The following is a 20,236-nucleotide window of genomic DNA, read 5'->3' on the forward strand; positions in this document are numbered from 1 at the left end:
CCACAGGAGGGCGCTCTCGGCGACGAGCAGACAGAGGGGCTGCAGCCGGCGGTTGGGTGGAGACAGCAGCAGACCGTCGGGGCAGGATATGTCGAAACACCTCCGTCTGCTTCTGCGCGGCGGAGAACTGTTGGGCAAAGCCCTCCACCACTTCGCCAAATAGGCCGGGCTGTGAGATCGGGGAGTCCAGGAAGCGATGCTTGTTGGCCTCCCTCATATCCGCCAAGATCAGTCATAGGTGGCACTCCTGGACCACCAATGTGGACATCGTCTGACCCAGGGCCCGCGCCGTGACTTTCGTCGCCCTAAGCGTGAGGTCCGTTGCCATGCGCAGTTCCTGCAGCACACCTGGGTCAGCACCACCCTCGTGCAACTGCTTCAACGCCTTGGCCTGGTGGACTTGCAGGAGGGCCATGGCGTGCAGGGCGGAAGCAGCCTGTCCAGCAGCACCTGTCGCTCGTGAAGCTCTTTTAGAAATTGCTCTTTTTTGAAAAGGAAAACACTCTTTTAGAGAAAGCACTGAAGCGCCCAGGGGAGGTTGCGGCGAGACCGCAGAATGGCAGCTGCAGCTCGCAGAGGTTTCAGCAGCCTGGATGGCAACCCCCGCTGACATTCGTCTTGTAGAAGGTTCGGCTCAGAAGCGAAAAGCTGATGTGCGTTTGCACGAAACACGAGGTGCGCGTGGCAAAACACGCATGCCAACTGTCATTGGTTTGTTTAGTTTTATAGTTTTAAGCAAGTCTTATCGAAAGCAAATATTCTTTGATAAAGTAATCCATATGAAACCAACGCGATGTCCAGTCTTTCACGTCTCCCTTCATTATATCTAATGCAACCATGCCCACGTGCTGAGCGCGCTATAGATATTATAATCATCCACGTGAAGAGCGCCGCGTGTAAACGCCATTATTTGTGGTTGATCGTGTTAAAATGTAAGAATTGGCATTTTGTTTTCTCATGAACTATGCATACTATACTAAGTTACTGTGGGGAATACACCACTCTTGCATTCACCTGCATCTCTCTGCAGGAAGGGGACACTCGTTCAGTTTTCAACTCCATTCAGAATCTTTGAGTAAGTGTGCATTCACTATTTTACAGATGTTACTTTCATTTGATTTATTTACTGCATGGTAAAATATGTTTGCTATGTGGTAATTGTGTTCTTTGTTTCGATAAATTAGTACTAGTATCAGTGAACATCACAATAATGTTAATAATGTAGTTTGTGTAAACAGCATGCTTACTTTTTTATTACAGATGTGAGAATAACAGTGCAAAAGAACCTGTTGCAAAGAGAGCCAAAGCAAAGCAGCCCACTAGGTCATGGAAAACAATGACTGAAGTTGACATGTGCGGGCAGGAATCTCAGAGCCTGTGGAACAAGAACCTGGACCACAGCTAAGACCATGTTATGCACACACTCCCAAAATGATGTGATAGTTATATATATTCTAAATAAACTACAAACAAAAAATAGATACATTTCTTTTTAGCAATTCCCTTACCGAAAGGCTCATTATGCAGGTCTTTGTCTTCTCAGGTGTGAATCACAGCATTATGCATGATCATTCACGCCCCCTCGCATATTCCTTTTCTGCACAAAATGTGTCTTAGAAAATTTAAATCAATATATTGTTTTCTGTGAATGAGTAAGATGATTTTCACATAATTTTGAAGCAAAAACTCTAGACTTCAAGATCATTTCTCAAAAGTCTTGTGATCAAATGTTCTGTATGTGTTTTATGGCCTTATTTCAGTGACTTTAAAATTGTAGATTTCACTAAGCACGCATAAACTTTGTTTTCTCAAAAACACAATCACGTACATACATGCTGCTCACATATTATTGTAGCCCAGTTTGTGCTGATTATGGTGCTACTAAACTTAGCCATTAAAATGTTTATTAGCAGCTGAAAAAAGCACAAATGTCAGGGCATGTCAAAACTTCTCCAGGTCCCAAAACACCCTCGGATCCCAGAGGGTTAAGCCAGTGCTGAAGCGGTCTCATATGCAATAGCCCTAGCAGTGTAAGTGCCGCTGCAGCTGCCATATGCCCCAGGAGTCTCTGAAATAGTCTCAGTGGGACCGCTGTCCTGCCCTTGAACGAATTCAAGCAGGTCAGCACCGACCGCGCACGTTCCTCTGTGAGGCGTGCTGTCTGTTCGACTGAATCCAACTCCATACCGAGAAAAGAGATCCTCTGCGTCGGGGAGAGTTTGCTCTTTTCCCAGTTGACCCCAAGCCCCAACTGGCTGAGGTGCCGAAGCACCAGATCCCTGTGCTCGCACAACTGAACCCGAGACTGGGAGACAGGGACAGACCGAAGGGCAGGACATTGTACTGGTATGCCCATCCTTCGAACGCAAACCGCAGAAATGGTCTGTGGCACGGAAGGATCGACACACGCCCTTCAGGTCGATAGCTGCAAACCAATCTCGGGGACGGATGCACCCGAAGATGCGTTTCTGCATAAACATCTTGAACGGTAACCGGTGAAGGGCCCAGTTCAAGACACGCAGGTCCAAGATTGGTCGTAACCCACCGCCTTTCTTGGGTACAATGAAGTAAGGGCTGTAAAACCCGTCCTCATATCGGCTGGAGGGACCGGCTCTATCGCATCCTTCGCCAGTAGGACTGTGATCTCCGCACGCAAGACAGGAGCATCGGCCGCCTTCACTGTTGTGAAGCGGATGCTGCTGAACATCGCACGACCCAGAGAACCCACTGTTAACAATGCTGAAGATCAACAACTACTGCTCAGGCTTTTAGACATGAAAACATATCACATAATCCTCAACAGTGGTAACTCTGGTTCAGTGTTACTTTAACACTCTGTAGATTGGGACAATATGTACTCTGAGCAGAGTTGATTTAACTCTGGGGATTTTGCTGTGTGACGTCCGCATTTTATATACAGTATAATTACCCAACGATATAACTGCGAGAGAAAGTATTGGAATATATATTTTTCCTGTGTTTCCTTCCTGCTTTATGAACTACTGAAATAAGCCGCACTGTGAAACAGCCAATCAGAGCAGAGCTCAACATTATTATCCATGACCCTTCCAAATAAGGTAATAACAGACCATTTCATTCTAAAGACAAATCCTAGGGTTGTAAATGGACATGTAAAACCATTTCTGGAGATTTTTGGCCCTTACCTAAGCCACATACCTTCTATGTAGATATCAGAGAACAATTACAAATATTGTATCAATGCATTCTATGGCACCTTTAAAGTGAGAAGGGTACATAAAAAGCATGCATTTTAATTTTAGACTTTACATTTTGAAGTTAAATCCACAATTTGATTGTATTGTATATAAATGGCCTACAGTCTATACACAGCATTAAGTTCAATCACATAAGACGTAACTAATTAAATTACAGAAAAAAAAGAGTAATCCCTTACTTTACTTTTTCAAGGGAAAAGTAATTAAATTACAGTAACTAATTACACCCAACACTGTATGCATATCATAAAAAGCATGCATTTTAATTTTAGACTTTACATTTTGAAGTTAAATCCACAATTTGATTGTATTGTATATAAATGGCCTACAGTCTATACACAGCATTAAGTTCAATTACATAAGACGTAACTGTAATTAAATTACAGAAAAAAAAAGAGTAATCCCTTACTTTACTTTTTCAAGGGAAAAGTAATTAAATTACAGTAACTAATTACACCCAACACTGTATGCATATATATATATATATATATATATACATACACATAAACATAAGCATACATACATTGTAAGTGCATTTACTGTCAAAAATGATCAATTTAATGTGTCCCTGCTGAAATGTATTTAAAATGTATTTTCCTATCCTAACTGTGGATGTCTATATAGTTGGTTGCATTTAGCATTATTTTTCCCTGCTGTCCATCCCTATCAGACCCATTTTTTGGGTGCTGATCTACCAGATAAGAACCACTGTATCAGATGTAATGTTTCCTAGTCATACAAAATAGGCTACTTGTCGGTGAACTGGACCAAAGACTAGAGAAAAGCCTTTTAAAATGCTTGGGGAGCACCAGCTCTCACTGCTCCGGATCAATGAATTGCAAATTGGAAGATAGAGACACGAAAATGGCTTGCATCTTTGTGAATTTTCCTCTCATTGATTCTACACTTTCAGTGGCAGCCATTTCGTTTTTTTTATTTGTGTTGTGATGTTTTAACAATAAAATCAGTATCACAAACCATTTCTGTTTCTCTCTCTCTCCCTGCTTATTCATGAGACAATGTTTGTATGCATATTTGACAATAAATCGGTTTCGCATGCATTCATAATCCCTCCCCTGAAAAAAACCCATGGCAAATGCTCCCTATATTTGCATCATGGCTTCAGGCTACAAGCTGTAACCACAAAATTCACATTCAATTTAAAACCTTACAACACCACAGCCTATTGAAATTAATCTCACAATCTCGCTCCCTCCCAACAGTCCTCTCAGACCGGAGGCCTTTAGCAGTGTACACATGGCCCTTCCGCTGCAGTGATATTGGCAGGGGGCTTCGTGAGGTCTCAACTTGTGTTTCAGCCCCATGTGGCGGTACACTGACAGGTGGGATTGCTGCAGTACTGCTGTGTCAGTAGAGGCTTACCATCTCAATGCTAACAAGAGTCAAGCTTTTACACACTACCCAGCAGCCGAGGAGAAATCCAACGCCGACCTCCAGAATAGGATAAGTAAGCAGTGAATTACTAGCTTTGGCAGTGCCAGCTTGGCTGATTCACAGTTTTCCTTTCACTTCTTCCATTTCACACCTCCTTTTATTATTTTATTTATACTTTCTTTTTCAGTTTTACCATGAAAACATGCTGTAACTTTTTCAAGTTTTGTCTACAGTGAAAAGAAGAAAAATCACCAAAACTAAGATGCAAAAACAACTTGTTCCGTATTTCTGAATACAGGACTCAACCCCAACCAAAACTGACATGTGAACAACTATTTGGTATTCATAAACTTTTTACAAATCTAAATTTTGATTAACATGTTTTAGGTTGTGCTGAATTTATATCTCACACAGATCTGGGCAGGTTGTGTTTTTTTTGTGTCTCAGAGATCTTAGTGATAGCCCAGATGAGGAGGCTTTTTTCACATTTTTCCAAGAGAAGACAAGACAAGACATTGAATTATAAAGAGACTATTCCCGCAGGAAAAGAAACCAATGCAATAGAAACATTTCAGCCACAGTTTAATGGTTAGTCCACTGGAGGCGAGCATAGTGATGAACCCAAGTGCAGTTTATTTAACATAAAGACAAACATAATCCAAATAGACTTGACTTGACTTGAACAGGCTTGACTTGACTTGAACAGACTTGACAAAAACAGACTAGACTCACCGACAGCGGGTTACAACATTAATACACGACAAAGAACAATGGGAACATGAGGGCTATATATACCAAACAAAAAGGGTCAGATGACAAACCAACCAATGGGGAACAGGACACATGACAAAGACAACCAATGAGCAAACAAAACTGATAATCACATGGCAAGACAATAACCAATGAGAACATGACACATGAACCAAGGAACCAATCAGAACATAACACACAGACAAGGGAATCACATGACAGAACATGTCTGTGGTCAAACTACAAAATAAAAGACATGAAAACAAGAACATGAAACAAACCCCAAAACCCCACGTTACACACAGCCAGAATGGCTTTCTGCTCTCGTTGATGCTCTGAGAGGGACCACAGGCATACCACATGTATGAGTTTGATACAGAGAGAGAAGTGGAATAGAAACATTTCAGCCACAGTTTAATGGTTAGTCCACTGGAGGCGAGCATAGTGATGAACCCAAGTGCAGTTTATTTAACATAAAGACAAACATAATCCAAATAGACTTGACTTGACTTGAACAGGCTTGACTTGACTTGAACAGACTTGACAAAAACAGACTAGACTCACCGACAGCGGGTTACAACATTAATACACGACAAAGAACAATGGGAACATGAGGGCTATATATACCAAACAAAAAGGGTCAGATGACAAACCAACCAATGGGGAACAGGACACATGACAAAGACAACCAATGAGCAAACAAAACTGATAATCACATGGCAAGACAATAACCAATGAGAACATGACACATGAACCAAGGAACCAATCAGAACATAACACACAGACAAGGGAATCACATGACAGAACATGTCTGTGGTCAAACTACAAAATAAAAGACATGAAAACAAGAACATGAAACAAACCCCAAAACCCCACGTTACACACAGCCAGAATGGCTTTCTGCTCTCGTTGATGCTCTGAGAGGGACCACAGGCATACCACATGTATGAGTTTGATACAGAGAGAGAAGTGGACCGTGTAATTTCCAAGGTTACCAACATTATAGTCTAGAAAAAAATAAAATAAATTAAAATAAATTAATAAAATAAAACTATTAAATTAACATTTTATTATATTGTATTCAGTTGTCATATCAATGGCATTATGTTTTTCATTTGTATTATTAAATTAAGTTTACTCATTTACTTAATGTGAAAATAAAACATTTTGTTCTGTTCTGTGTGATTTCTGCTGCAAACTCGTTTCAAAGAATGCATAATGTTAAACAAGACTACACTTTAAACCCTTAAAATGAGTAAAATTTCTGCAAACATCAAACAATTACTTATCATGTAACATTTACTTTGTTTGCCGTGGGACACAAAAGACGTTTTCTCCAACATGCTGTCAATAGAACCATAAAATAGAATAAACCAAAAAATGCAACATAATTAGAAAGGGAATCAATTTTATTTGTGCACTGTAATCCAAATCTTCAGAATCCATATGACTGCGACGAACAGACCCAAACTCAAGCCTATATTCAGCGATCTTCATCTCCATCCTCAGCAGTGACTGTAAGCATCCATACCCATGCTCATTATAAATTCAAAAATTGCCTTCAAGAAGCTTTACGACAGGAAAATCGAATGCTCATTGGCTCTTGCCTGCTTCGCCACAGATTGCGACGTGTTAGCCGTGTTTCTGGTGAGGTGTTTGAATGAGAAATGTGTGCCTTCATTGAGTGGATCGGGATAATAGTCTGGATAATATTTTCAGCGATTATCAACTTAATTTCTGCTCTGTGCCTCACACAAAACTTTAGTGCCCCATCAGAAAGGACTGTGACTGCAACGCATCATCATTTGGACTACTTTTGGTACTGCTTTTGACATTTTTGCAATAGATAAATGATTGTGATTGCACTTATGTCTGTCATGTTTCTTTATACTGTACACACACACACATATATATATGTATATATATATATATATACAGTGGGTACGGAAAGTATTCAGACCCCCTTAAATTTTTCACTCTTTGTTATATTGCAGCCATTTGCTAAAACCATTTAAGTTAATTTTTTTTCCTCATTAATGTACACACAGCACCCCATATTGACAGAAAAACACAGAATTGTTGACATTTTTGCAGATTTATTAAAAAAGAAAAACTGAAATATCACATGGTCCTAAGTATTCAGACCCTTTGCTCAGTATTTAGTAGAAGCACCCTTTTGATCTAATACAGCCATGAGTCATTTTGGGAAAGATGCAACAAGTTTTTCACACCTGGATTTGGGGATCCTCTGCCATTCCTCCTTGCAGATCCTCTCCAGTTCTGTCAGGTTGGATGGTAAACGTTGGTGGACAGCCATTTTTAGGTCTCGCCAGAGATGCTCAATTGGATTTAAGTCAGGGCTCTGGCTGGGCCATTCAAGAACAGTCACAGAGTTGTTGTGAAGCCACTCCTTCATTATTTTAGCTGTGTATATATATATATATATAGAGAGAGAGAGAGAGTTATGGTTAGGTTCAGAGGTAGGAGAGGGATTAGTGACTCAAAATATCTTTCTAATGCTATATTGTTTCTAAAATGGTAATTTCCCTGTGTATTTCGGTCTATTACGTTTTATATATTTTAATATTCGCTATAAAATGTGGGTTTAGGTTTGGGGGTATAAGGGGTCGAAAAATCTATATCGCATATCGATAAATTTATAAAACTGCGCTAATACAAATATCTTAATGATATAAAGGATTTGTAAATATTTTAAGTTTTTTGTTGTAAATACACAGCAATTTTATGTTTTAAACGTTGTAATACGTCCAAATTGTACGTTTCAGCATAAATCAAAGCGTATAAAAATGTACGTTTTGTGCTTGTAAACATTACCTACTAATACCTACATATAAACAATGAGACCAGGCTGGTTTTTGACCGTTTCCTAAAATATTTGTGTTTTCTCTTTATTATGACAGGTGGTCTAATGAATTTGTTAAGCACATACAGTGCTTAACAAATTTATTAGACTGTATTTATTATTTATTGACTTGGATTGGGTGGCGGTGGTTTAATAAATTTAAGCACTGTATCTTTCTCTCTCTGTAGGCCTATAAGGTTAATACTTTAACAATCCTTAACATTATTGTGATAACATTAAAGGGTAAAGCAAAATTAAAATTGATCGTACTGAAATATTAACTTTTGATGGGCCATAATGAACTTTCAACCATACAGTGTTTATAGTTTGAATTTGTCAGCTTGAGTCATGAGTTGCTCCAACAACTGCTAAAACACATGGCTGGGTTATGATGCACAACCATACACAATTTATGTAATCACATTGATGTAAGCCCTAACATTCTCCTCTTCTTGTGCATATAGGTCTATAGGCCAGATGAGGCAGCTCAACTAAAAATCCACATGCTCTATGAATCTAGGTCAACAGACACAAAGGGTTTGTTTAACTTGGAACAGCCAAAAGGAAACAGGATTCTCTTGTCATGCCTTTTATTCCACACATGCGCAAAAGCAGTTATTTTAAAGGGGTGGTTGACTTTTTTTTCTAGGCTTGATTGTGTTTATGGGGTGCAGTCTAACGTGTTAATGCTTTGGTTTTTAAAAAAATGCATTATTTTTCACATAATTTACCTTTATTCTACAACGCTCTGTCCCTTCTCCCATAAACGCTGATCATTTCCTGCTTTTATGAAGCCTCTCCCTCAGAAATACGTGATGGGCTCAGATTGGTTAGCTGGTCCAGAGTGTTGTGATTGGCTAAACCACCTCTAGTGCGCGTCTGAACGTCACGCCCCTCACCTCAGCGGCATGCGCTCCGGTTGTATTGTAAACAATGACATAGTCTATATTGCTTATCAGATTGAGCCCGATTGAGATGCAGAGGATATTAGTGAAGAGGATCCCGCAGAACCTGTGCAAGCACGGCTCTTAATAGTATGTTTTTTGATTGTTGTTGTCTCATACTTTTAGATACGCTGTTATTTGTAAATGCTACTGCTTATGTTAGCTTTTAATATACGGTTTTATTTAAAGCAACCGCACGCATGTACATGTATAACGCTTCTCATAGCTATGTGAAAATAAGTGTATAAATGGAACAGTTAATTGTTGGAGCTGAGCTGAATGAGAGAGAGAGAGAGAGATGCAGAGCAGGGGAATGCGAGGAACGGTATTGAGAACCGTTGCTTTAGAACATTGATTTTGAAACTTGTGAATCCATTAGAATCGTTAGAAGACAGAATCACGATTCATATATGAATAGATTTTTATGTGCACCCCTAGTTTTCTCTTCCTCTTCTCTAAAGCAGCGCAGCATGGCCTCGCCCCCTTCGCTGCATGTCCCCGGGGCGGGGTTTGTCTGGATTTGTGACGTCACAAACCCCGGAAGTAACTCGTTGTAGTCCCTACGTTTTGTAGGCATTAAACTGCCAGAATTTTAAAAGACGACATCTCCGTTTGCATTGAACTTTCAGCGCCGCAACTTTGCAGATATTGTTTATGCTCAAACAGCAACATTACACACTAACTGACATTAAAAAAGGGAAATCACAATCAACCACCCCTTTAATCATTTGTTATCCTCTACCGTCTGCCATCTTGTCCCTATTTTAACACCGTTTTAACTCTCTCTCTCTTTCCATCTGTCTGCTAAACTCTGGCTAACCCCAAACACTCCTGTTTAGGTAGGCTAAATGAATAAAGATTTCAAATAAAGAAAACTGCTGTATGCAGAACCCAAACTGAACTTCTTGTGACACTGGCCAATGGCATGTGAATTGCAAAAAATGTGCTGGCTATAAATTTGTTAAACTGTTCTTGAAACAATCCCTACGTTTTGTAGGCATTAAACTGCCAGAATTTTAAAAGACGACATCTCCGTTTGCATTGAACTTTCAGCGCCGCAACTTTGCAGATATTGTTTATGCTCAAACAACAACATTACACACTAACTGACATTAAAAAAAGGGAAATCTCAATCAACCACCCCTTTAATCATTTGTTATCCTCTACCGTCTGCCATCTTGTCCCTATTTTAACACCGTTTTAACTCTCTCTCTCTCTTTCCATCTGTCTGCTAAACTCTGGCTAACCCCAAACACTCCTGTTTAGGTAGGCTAAATGAATAAAGATTTCAAATAAAGAAAACTGCTGTATGCAGAACCCAAACTGAACTTCTTGTGACACTGGCCAATGGCATGTGAATTGCAAAAAATGTGCTGGCTATAAATTTGTTAAACTGTTCTTGAAACAATATTTTGTGTTATTTTTATTAAACAATAAAAACAAGAAATAGCCATTTTCCCATGACTCTTTAGCTTCCAAATTTAAAAAAGTTTCCTTTTTATAAATACTAAATATTATACATGAATTGTGACATTTACATCAGTGTGGTTTCTTCTTATTTATTTACATTCAGTGCTTGGCGGGTGTTAATTTTGGACCCTGGTTGTATGCCATGGTACCCAGTGCATCATAGACTCATACATGTTTTGAGGACACTGTCTGTACATGGTACTTAGCATAGCTTTTAGATCTTTGAACACAATGGTACCCTTACAGTGATAGCACTTTTGCAAATTGGCGAGAGCAAACGTGAGCTTATTGAGAAAGTGACTTGTGGCACAGTTCAAGCATAATGCTTTGTGTTGAATAAGAGCCTGTGAACGTAAAATGCAGCACATAACCATCTAATGTAAAATGTGTAATGGGTTATAGAAAGTTGATTCTTGATGCAGCCCCGCATATCTAATTTTAATACAAAAACTACACTGTCAGACTGTGCTAAACTCAAAAAGGGCAGTCGGATAAAAGCAGTAAGGCTTTTTATTTAGATATAATGACTAAATAATGGTACATGGGCCATTAGTCAATCATTACATCTAGAAAAAAATCAGGGCACACTTACCAAACACCATTAAATCTATTAATACAATAAAAAGACACTCTTCGAGTGAACGATGCATTCACTGGAAAAAAAAAAAGGATCAAGGACGGTCTGGATGAAACAGTGATGTATATCTTGCTGAACAGCAGGGGTCTCAAAACACATCTAAAGCAGCATAAAGTATAAATATAGACTCCAAACACATCTTATATTACAAATCAGTGTGTCACTTCCTGTTTCAGTTATTTCAAGGCTAAAGGCACAGTTTTATAAACCCATGAACCATTCAGCAAACTACTTGATATATCAATAAAGAGTGGAATTCAGCACAAACTGCTCAGTTTTATGTTGATGATTAAAATGCCCCGTAAAGCTCTGCAATGCAAACATGTAATAGCATTATCTTTCTACAGAATCCACATTGTCAAGTGAATTGATCCTTTGAGACCATCACCACTTTGCTTTGAGGAACAGACAGATGCATAGATGTCCTTGGCTTTAAGTTGGGAGGGAAGAGTGTTCAGGGAATTAATCAGAGCCAGAGCATTTGAACTAGCTAAGCTTCAGTCAAATAAATGGGCCACCTAAAACAACACCACCAATTACCACTGATTAAAATGAGGACACTTGGCTTCTGCTCCTTCTTGGCTCTTCAGTTTCAGACATGCAATGTCTCTGTGTTCCATTAGGCAAATGAGGAGAAGACTGCTCATGCAAAACCTACGGCAGTGAACCCTCACATCGAGGAAATGTTATTTGAAATGGTGCTCACGCTTCGTACAAAAGGTGAACACATCAGTGTCAGAAATTCTCTGCCTCCATCTTATGAATCCTATTTTCAACCTTGAAAAAAAGCCCACAGAGCCGAAACAAGCCTCTAATGAACTTCTGCAAAGTGCCACTTTTAACTAGCAGAGAAGGGACCTTAGACAGCTCTCAGGCTATGACAAAGCTGTCATTGTTAGCATGACTAAGAGCTTCATACAACAGCGAGAGTCCCAGAGAGGAGGGCAATGAGACACGAGTAGGAAAAAGGAGGCGGAAGAGCAGATCGAGAGAGAGAGATGGAGAAAGAGAGAGAGAGGAAAAGGTGAAGACAAAATGAGAGAGAAAGAGTGAGATTTACTGGCGGATTGTTCCAGAAGGATCATTCTAACAGAAAATGGGACATGGAATTGTCATCGGTCTGAAACCGCTGAGCCTCCCATCTGTAGTGATTCCATTTATTTCTCAAGCGAACACTAGGCTGACCCTTTTCCTCCATTGAAGAAACAGGAAGTGCTGTCATACCTGCAGTGTTTGTGTGGGCCGCTCAGGGTCTCGATGACAAAGCACTCCCCGTCATTCAGGCAATAGGCCAGGTCTTTCTCCTGACACGGCTTGAAATGCTCCGATTTCAAAGGCGGTAGAGTTGGTGATGCTGAAGGATAAAGAAGAAAAGAGGAGGAAAATTATTCCATGTAAAAGATTCGAAGGACAAATATCTGAGCCAGGTGAGCAAAAGGTTAGGTGAGTGAGTCAGAGGCGCCAAAAAGGTGACTAATTGTCATAATATGGGGGATAATGCAAATCTTCATTTGCAGATTTTGCAGATGAAGTTCAGTGCAAAATAATTTATTTATGTCATTTCAAACCTGTATGCCATTCTTCTGTGGAACACAAAAGATTATTTTTGTTTTGTTGTTTTGGGCCTCACTGACTTCCATTCTGACAAAAACAGTTGAAACAACTGAAATATATATTTTTTAAGTTATACAAAAGAAAGAAAGAAAAAAAGGTTTGGAATTACATGAGAGTGAGTAAAGGGTTAGTTCACCCAAAAATTTAAATTCTGTCATCATTTATCTAGAACATAACATACCAATCCTCTATTACATTTATATTGTATTTACTGTACTGTATGTTTTTATGCATGTATGTTTTTCAATATCACACCATCTACCAGCTTTCTGTATGGATTTCATCATTTTAAACACTGCGAAGATGTACAAGAGCTCTGAAGTCTTTTAGTAGAGTTTTTCATCACCATTAAAATCAATAGCTTTCAAAACGTCCCCTTCTACTCTACTTTATAATCTAAGACATCTCAACAGATGGCCACCAAAAAAAAAACACTTTCAAAGATCACCACATAACTACCAGATAATGCAAGAGACATCATCAATACCTCTCTGAAACAAGCAACCAAATGTCTCCGTATTACTCTGCTGAGTATAGCTTGTTATTAATTCTTGTACAGTGTGCATGAATTTGTTTTGCTCCTGATCCATTACTGAAAGATGATAAATGAGATCAATGAAGAAATCACAGTCTCTGACTTAGAATTAATAAAGAAGGCTACTATTTGGGGGGGAAAACACTTAATTGTGATTAATGATGCCAAGTTCACTTTGCAATGTCATTTCAAACCTGTATGCCATTCTTCTGTGGAACACAAAAGATTATTTTTGTTTTGTTGTTTTGGGCCTCACTGACTTCCATTCTGACAAAAACAGTTGAAACAACTGAAATATATATTTTTTAAGTTATACAAAAGAAAGAAAGAAAAAAAGGTTTGGAGTTACATGAGGGTGAGTAAAGGGTTAGTTCACCCAAAAATGAAAATTCTGTCATCATTTATCTAGAACATAACATACCAATCCTCTATTACATTTATATTGTATTTACTGTACTGTATGTTTTTATGCATGTATGTTTTTCAATATCACACCATCTACCAGCTTTCTGTATGGATTTCATCATTTTAAACACTGCGAAGATGTACAAGAGCTCTGAAGTCTTTTAGTAGAGTTTTTCATCACCATTAAAATCAATAGCTTTCAAAACGTCCCCTTCTACTGTACTTTATAATCTAAGACATCTCAACAGATGGCCACCAAAAAAAAAACACTTTCAAAGATCACCACATAACTACCAGATAATGCAAGAGACATCATCAATACCTCTCTGAAACAAGCAACCAAATGTCATATATATTTAAATAGCTATTTATATATTTAAAATATATACAAAATAGCTATTAATATGCGGGCATTGAAACTGTTTTCGAATGTACGATCGTTTTTTACTTTCACTTTCGAGATTTGCGATCACACGTGCTCTGTGTAAACTACAGCGGCAGTAATTAACACACATTTTACGAGATCAGATGCTTGTCAGTGGTGCTCAGGATCTGTAAATCATTCGCCATCATCCTCAGTCATCTCTCCTTACTCTGTTTATGTGGTAAGCAGAGGTGTAAAGAGTACCTAAAAACCATACTTGAGTAAAAATAAAGATACCTCACAGTGAAAATTACTCCACTACATGTTACAAGTCACCAATTCCAAAACAACTTGAGTAAAAGTCTTAAGAGTATCTGATTTTAACAGTACTTAAGTATTTTACTTGTACTAAATATAGGCTCAAAGATGAACTAGTCAAAGAGACATGCCAGTGAAAAACTGTAACGTTGTGGAGAAGCTGCAGAAAATAGGCAGAGGCAAGGATCTATGTGCAGGTATTTAATGGAAAAACTAGAACAAACAATAAGGCAAAAAAGAACAGAATGACAGGCAAACAGACACCCATTACATTCAACAACTCACAGGGAACTAAAGAAAAACTAGGGCTATACATACACACAGGGGGCTAACAAGCCTAACAAGATAAAAGACACCTGGGGAGACAAATCAAGGGGAACCAATGAACAAACAGACTACAAAAACGACGGGAGACAGGAAGTGACATAAAAGTCCAGGGCAAGGCACAGAGAGCATGAAACAAAAACAAGAAAGAGTTGATTTGTGAGGAGAGCAATCACGTTTATTTTCTAAAACCAAAACACAACTGAACACCTCAAAATTACAAAACAAAACAAACAATATCTTTCAAAAGGTCTCTTCAGTATAATGGATATTTTATTAGAACGCGCGTTATTTGTTTTCCGTGCCTTTCTGAATACAGACACCAACCCATCCCTGCACATCACATCCCCTGCACAGCCTGGAACATAACATTTATTTCCATGATCTGTCATTTTCACTATTATCCTCGCTTGTTTCTTCACAATACCTGCAGAACTTCTGATGATTCGGCTGTGCAGGTTCGGCTGGTAGCTGGCATAGAACATGGGCGGGTATATGCAAATGTTGGGGGCGTAACTATTAGTGATCCCGACTGTAACGTCACAGTCGGTGTTATGTTCTGATTCGCCTATTTTTCAGTGGTCTTTTGCATGCACGAGATTTATATAAGGAGGAGGAAACAATGCTGTTTGAGGCTCACGGTATGTCATTTCCACGTACAGAACTGTTATTACTCAACTATGCCAAGGTTAATACAGTTTTCCATTCTATGGCACCTTTAAAGTTGGATAAATATCCAGTTTTACCTACATACACATAGCAAACTCACGTAAAAGCAATATATACATTGCAAATCTCAGCTGTGTGGTTGTTAATACTGTTGCAAAATGTAAACTACTTTATCGCACAGATCTGTATGCAAAGTTGGCTATATATGGTGCATACAGTATACTCACATAAAGCATATCTGCTAAATGTGACTATAAAGACTGAAGAAACTAAGATACTACTAACATTAGCATCATGATTTTCTGTAAAGCTGCTTAGAAACAATGGGCCTCATTCATGAAACACGAGCAGAATAAATGTTTGTGTAATTCGTTCGTAAAGCTGTTCTGACGTAAATTTTCGGATTCATGAAAGTGTTCGTATTTTCAAAATGTTAGTTGGTACCAAAGAAATGTACACCTGCTCCCTGCCATGTGTAAATGGTGCGTACAACGTTCTGTGTTCTTTTTGGCAAACTGATGACACTGAATTTTGATGCACTGCCATCATAATATAGTACAAGTTTGTTTGCTCTTTTTTTTTGTAGCTGAGAGTTGATAAACTGTTTAGCTTTGGGTAAAATGCAATGCTTGTCACTGTCACTTTTTACCCAGCCGTCCAATCAGTGGACAAGAGGCGGGACAAATACTACACCGACCAATCATTCTACTTGTACAACAACAGAGAAGTTAACATTGCTGGTTACTGCATTTTTATATTTAGTAATATTCTTCAAAATGTACTGCCGTGGATTTTCCACATCATAGCAACCAAATCGACAGCTGGAAAAATGCTGCGCCACCAGCTGGTCGTTTTAAGAAGAGTGCCTGACATTTTTCAGCAGGCTAAAAACGCTTTGGTGGACACGCGTTATTGAATATTTATTGTTAGGCATATGGCCTATTAGTCTTTTTTGCATTTATGCAATATACAGGAGCCAAACCTGAGAAAGTAGACCAGAATATTCCACTGCGTTCCTGGACACGCAATTTGCATAGCTGTAATTATAGGCGGGGATTATGGTAATTGTGAATGAGAGTGCACGAGTGCCCTATTTACGAATGATTGGAATTCATTAACATACACATGTTTAACTATTAAATCGGACTTTTACGAAGCATTTGTGAATCCGGAGGAGAGCTTTCGGGAAGGTCCATTTTACATGCAAATTATTAAGAATTTACTCCTATATTTACGAATGTTTCATGAATGAGACCCAATGTGTACTATAAAAAGTGCTATACAAATAAAATCGACTTGCCTTGTTTCTTTGCACAAACATTCAAACTACCCTTGTTGTAACGGGGCTGATGAGACGTGAGACGTGTGGATCCATCTGCAAGCTTTTATTTAAGAGACGTGGTCGTAACAGGCAGGGTCAAACAATGGCAAACAGGTATATGGCGGGCAAAACACAAGAATAGTCCTAGGGCTAGCGTAGGTCAACGATCGGCAGACAGAATCACAGGGGCGAGACTAGAGGGATAAATCCAGGAAAACAGGCAAAGATCAGGACACGAGGAAACAGACAAGGCAAGACTAAGATAAGGCTATGGACAAACTAGACAGGCGCCGTAGAGCAGCTATCGCTATGAGAGTGATAAACGCTATACAATACTCGGCAGAGGGAAGGGATCAGAGTGAGTGTTATATAGGGAAGATGTGATTGATGACAGCTGTGTGCAATCAGTGCTGTGCGCAATCAACTGTGTGTGTGTAATCAGTGCAATGGATGATGGGAACTGTAGTCCGGGTGAAGCACAACAGTGGTGTGGTGCAAGAGTCCATAGTAGTGAAAGGGTGACCTCTGGTGGCAAGCAGACAGAAGTTCATGGACCGAATTCGTGACACTTGTATGTGCCAAATTATTATTATTACAAGTTGTCATGATCAATTACACAATTAATTACATATATCAATATTTGGTAAGAAAAGCCCCCAGTTACAAATAATGACTGCATAGTAGGAAAAAAAACATCAACACTACAGCTTGAATTGCTTATGGAATTTATGTATGGGTCGTAACATGCAAATAATTAATGAATTAAAAAAGTTCACATTAATTTTGCACGATTCTTTTGCAGTCACTAATAACTTTGTTTGAGTATCAGCTATGGATGATATCATATTCACACTCATTCATTTTTAGAATATTCACAAGCTCCTCTGAGGCTAATTTGGCATGCGTTCAGGCCTCCAGGTGATAGAACGGCCCTGAGGAGGATCTCAGAACCTTAATAAATAAAACTATAAATGTTTTTTAATAAAAACTCAAGAAAAGCCCCCAGTTACAAATAATGACTGCATAGTAGGAAAAAAAAACATCAACACTACAGCTTGAATTGCTTATGGAATTTATGTATGGGTCGTAACATGCAAATAATTAATGAATTAAAAAAGTTCACATTAATTTTGCACGATTCTTTTGCAGTCACTAATAACTTTGTTTGAGTATCAGCTATGGATGATATCATATTCACACTCATTAATTTTTAGAATATTCACAAGCTCCTCTGAGGCTAATTTGGCATGCGTTCAGGCCTCCAGGTGATAGAACGGCCCTGAGGAGGATCTCAGAACCTTAATAAATAAAACTATAAATGTTTTTTAATAAAAACTCCAATAATTGCATCTAGGTGTCAAAATCAATGCAAAGTGCTTGTGCTTTGTGTTCAAAGCAAAAAACGGGTTGTGCAGTGAACAAGATCTCCATTAGTCATCACTCAGAACACTGACGATATTAATAACAGCCTAGTAGCCCATCAGCTTCATTACTGAGCCTTTTCCTTGGGATTCACAGAGGCTGGTTTCCTGCAGACTGTCAGTTTCCTCTGTCAGGAGGTGAGATAGGGCCAAGGGTCTAAGAGATTGAAGATCTACTCAGGCCCTGACATCCCCTCTATCTTAGTTTGTTTCCGTGGGCCGAGGCAGGTACGGGGTGTTAAGGGATGGGATTCCCTAGGGCCAAGCACTGATGCTGTCTCTCAGATGTGACATTCCCCTGTGCCTGGCGGCTTGACATACACTGAAGGTCACAGAAAATCGATTAGCTCAGAAACAGCAATACAGAGAGCACTCGCAGGGGACAGACAGAACTGCGGACAACACTCTCAGAGTAAGCTGATGATTTACGCATCTCGTTAAAATGTTAGCTTAAAGAGATAGTCCACACAAGACTGAAAATTCTGCCATCATTGAGGGTAAGTAGTAACTTATACACCCCTCCCTCATATATATATATATACACACACACACACACACACACACACACACACACACACACACACACACACACACACAAGATATATATGTTACAAAATAAGCACAAAGTGCACACAAAAAACACATGGACATTTTGAAATCACCAGATTCTTCTGGTGAAGATTCTTCTTTCATCCAAGAATTTGGGTATACCCAATTAAAGAACAATTTTACATGACCTTACATGTGTACAAATTTTTCATTTACATGTATAAAAAACAGCTTGAGTCATAAGCAGCTCATTATGAAAATGTGACAAGAAAAACAATCAACCTAAAAAAAATAATTAAATGAATTAATTCATTAATTAATTAATGAATGACATTGGAAAGTATCATATTATTCTTCAGTTTGGAATCAAAACTGTGCACACATCATTGCATAAGCTGGCAGATCAGTGCAAGATGATTACAACAACAACAACAAGAGAACAAAATCAATGTAACAGGCAAATATCCAGGTGTTGAGTGGGTTTTGTTTCATCCGTTTATAATCTATAGCAGATAAAAGAACACCATTTGATGCATTCAAGGGCCTTGACGTATCAAGCCGACCCCAGAAACCTAGCGGCAATGAAAGTCGGCTATGGCATCACACTGTATAAGCTGCATTTGGGCTAAAGTTGTGCTGGTACAGTCTGCACCTGCAAACAAAGCAGCACTTGCTTAGCTTTTGATTACAAATAATGTTGATAATTTTCTTCATTTCAGACGGCTTATGTCCTCTTGAAGATATTTGTGTATTGAAATGCACAGGTGACAAGATGACATGAAATTATAACAGCCTTCTGTATGTGCCATCTTGAATTCTCTGTTTGCTTTCATCACTTTCACTTTTAATCTAATGCAATTACTTCTTTGCTAAACTGAACAGTCAGTAAGAGTTCTGTCTCTCATTGTTATTGCCGCCACCGATTCAACATGCTCAATCGGCCAAAAAGTCCCGATGGGATCCGACTAGTGGTGATGGGTCACAAAAAAAATGAAAATAACTATGCTGACTGACGCTCAACGGCGGCCTGACGCTGACCGATGATTGACCGCCAGCTTGGTGTGTAGGGGCCTTAAAATGTAACACATTTAAATAATTAAGCATAATCGCTGTAAGATCTTTTGTGTTACACAATTTCAGGCTTTGAAAAACAACTATTCTGTAAGAACCCAGTATCCATCAGTCTGTTTCAGTGTCCAGTATTTTGTAAAGCTGAGCCACCAGATATTCCCTTTCTGTCAACAAATGCATCAAAAGCTTGTGACATCAGAAAAGCAAGTCAACAAAATAGCTGCTTATCTATGAATACTCATATCTGGCGAAATGTCAAATCTCTGATGGAGCTTCAGCAATCCAGCAGCAGAAATTCACTGATATAGATCTTTTAAAAAAAAAAAAAAAAAAAAAAATACAAATTTAAA

The 20,236-nt window shown here is 38.9% G+C and overlaps 1 protein-coding gene and 1 long non-coding RNA gene across 2 annotated transcripts in view; both read right to left on the reverse strand.

Moving 5' to 3' along the window:
• Positions 1–2,389, reverse strand: part of LOC107555325 (uncharacterized) — a 25,064-nt gene extending 22,675 nt beyond the window's left edge. Inside the window, exon 1 of the long non-coding RNA XR_001605154.1 lies at positions 2,307–2,389. This is a non-coding gene — a long non-coding RNA (uncharacterized lncRNA). The remainder of the gene's footprint in view (positions 1–2,306) is intronic.
• The window catches only part of LOC107555324 (pro-neuregulin-3, membrane-bound isoform-like), a 377,395-nt gene that overhangs the window by 138,540 nt on the left and 218,619 nt on the right, over positions 1–20,236 (reverse strand). The window contains exon 3 of the mRNA XM_016238082.1: positions 12,520–12,649. Within this exon, the coding sequence (XP_016093568.1) occupies positions 12,520–12,649 (130 nt within the window). The remainder of the gene's footprint in view (positions 1–12,519; positions 12,650–20,236) is intronic.

The sequence above is a fragment of the Sinocyclocheilus grahami genome, unplaced genomic scaffold (genome assembly GCF_001515645.1).
Source record: "Sinocyclocheilus grahami isolate Dianchi unplaced genomic scaffold, SAMN03320097.WGS_v1.1 scaffold531.1, whole genome shotgun sequence".
NCBI lineage: Eukaryota > Metazoa > Chordata > Actinopteri > Cypriniformes > Cyprinidae > Sinocyclocheilus > Sinocyclocheilus grahami.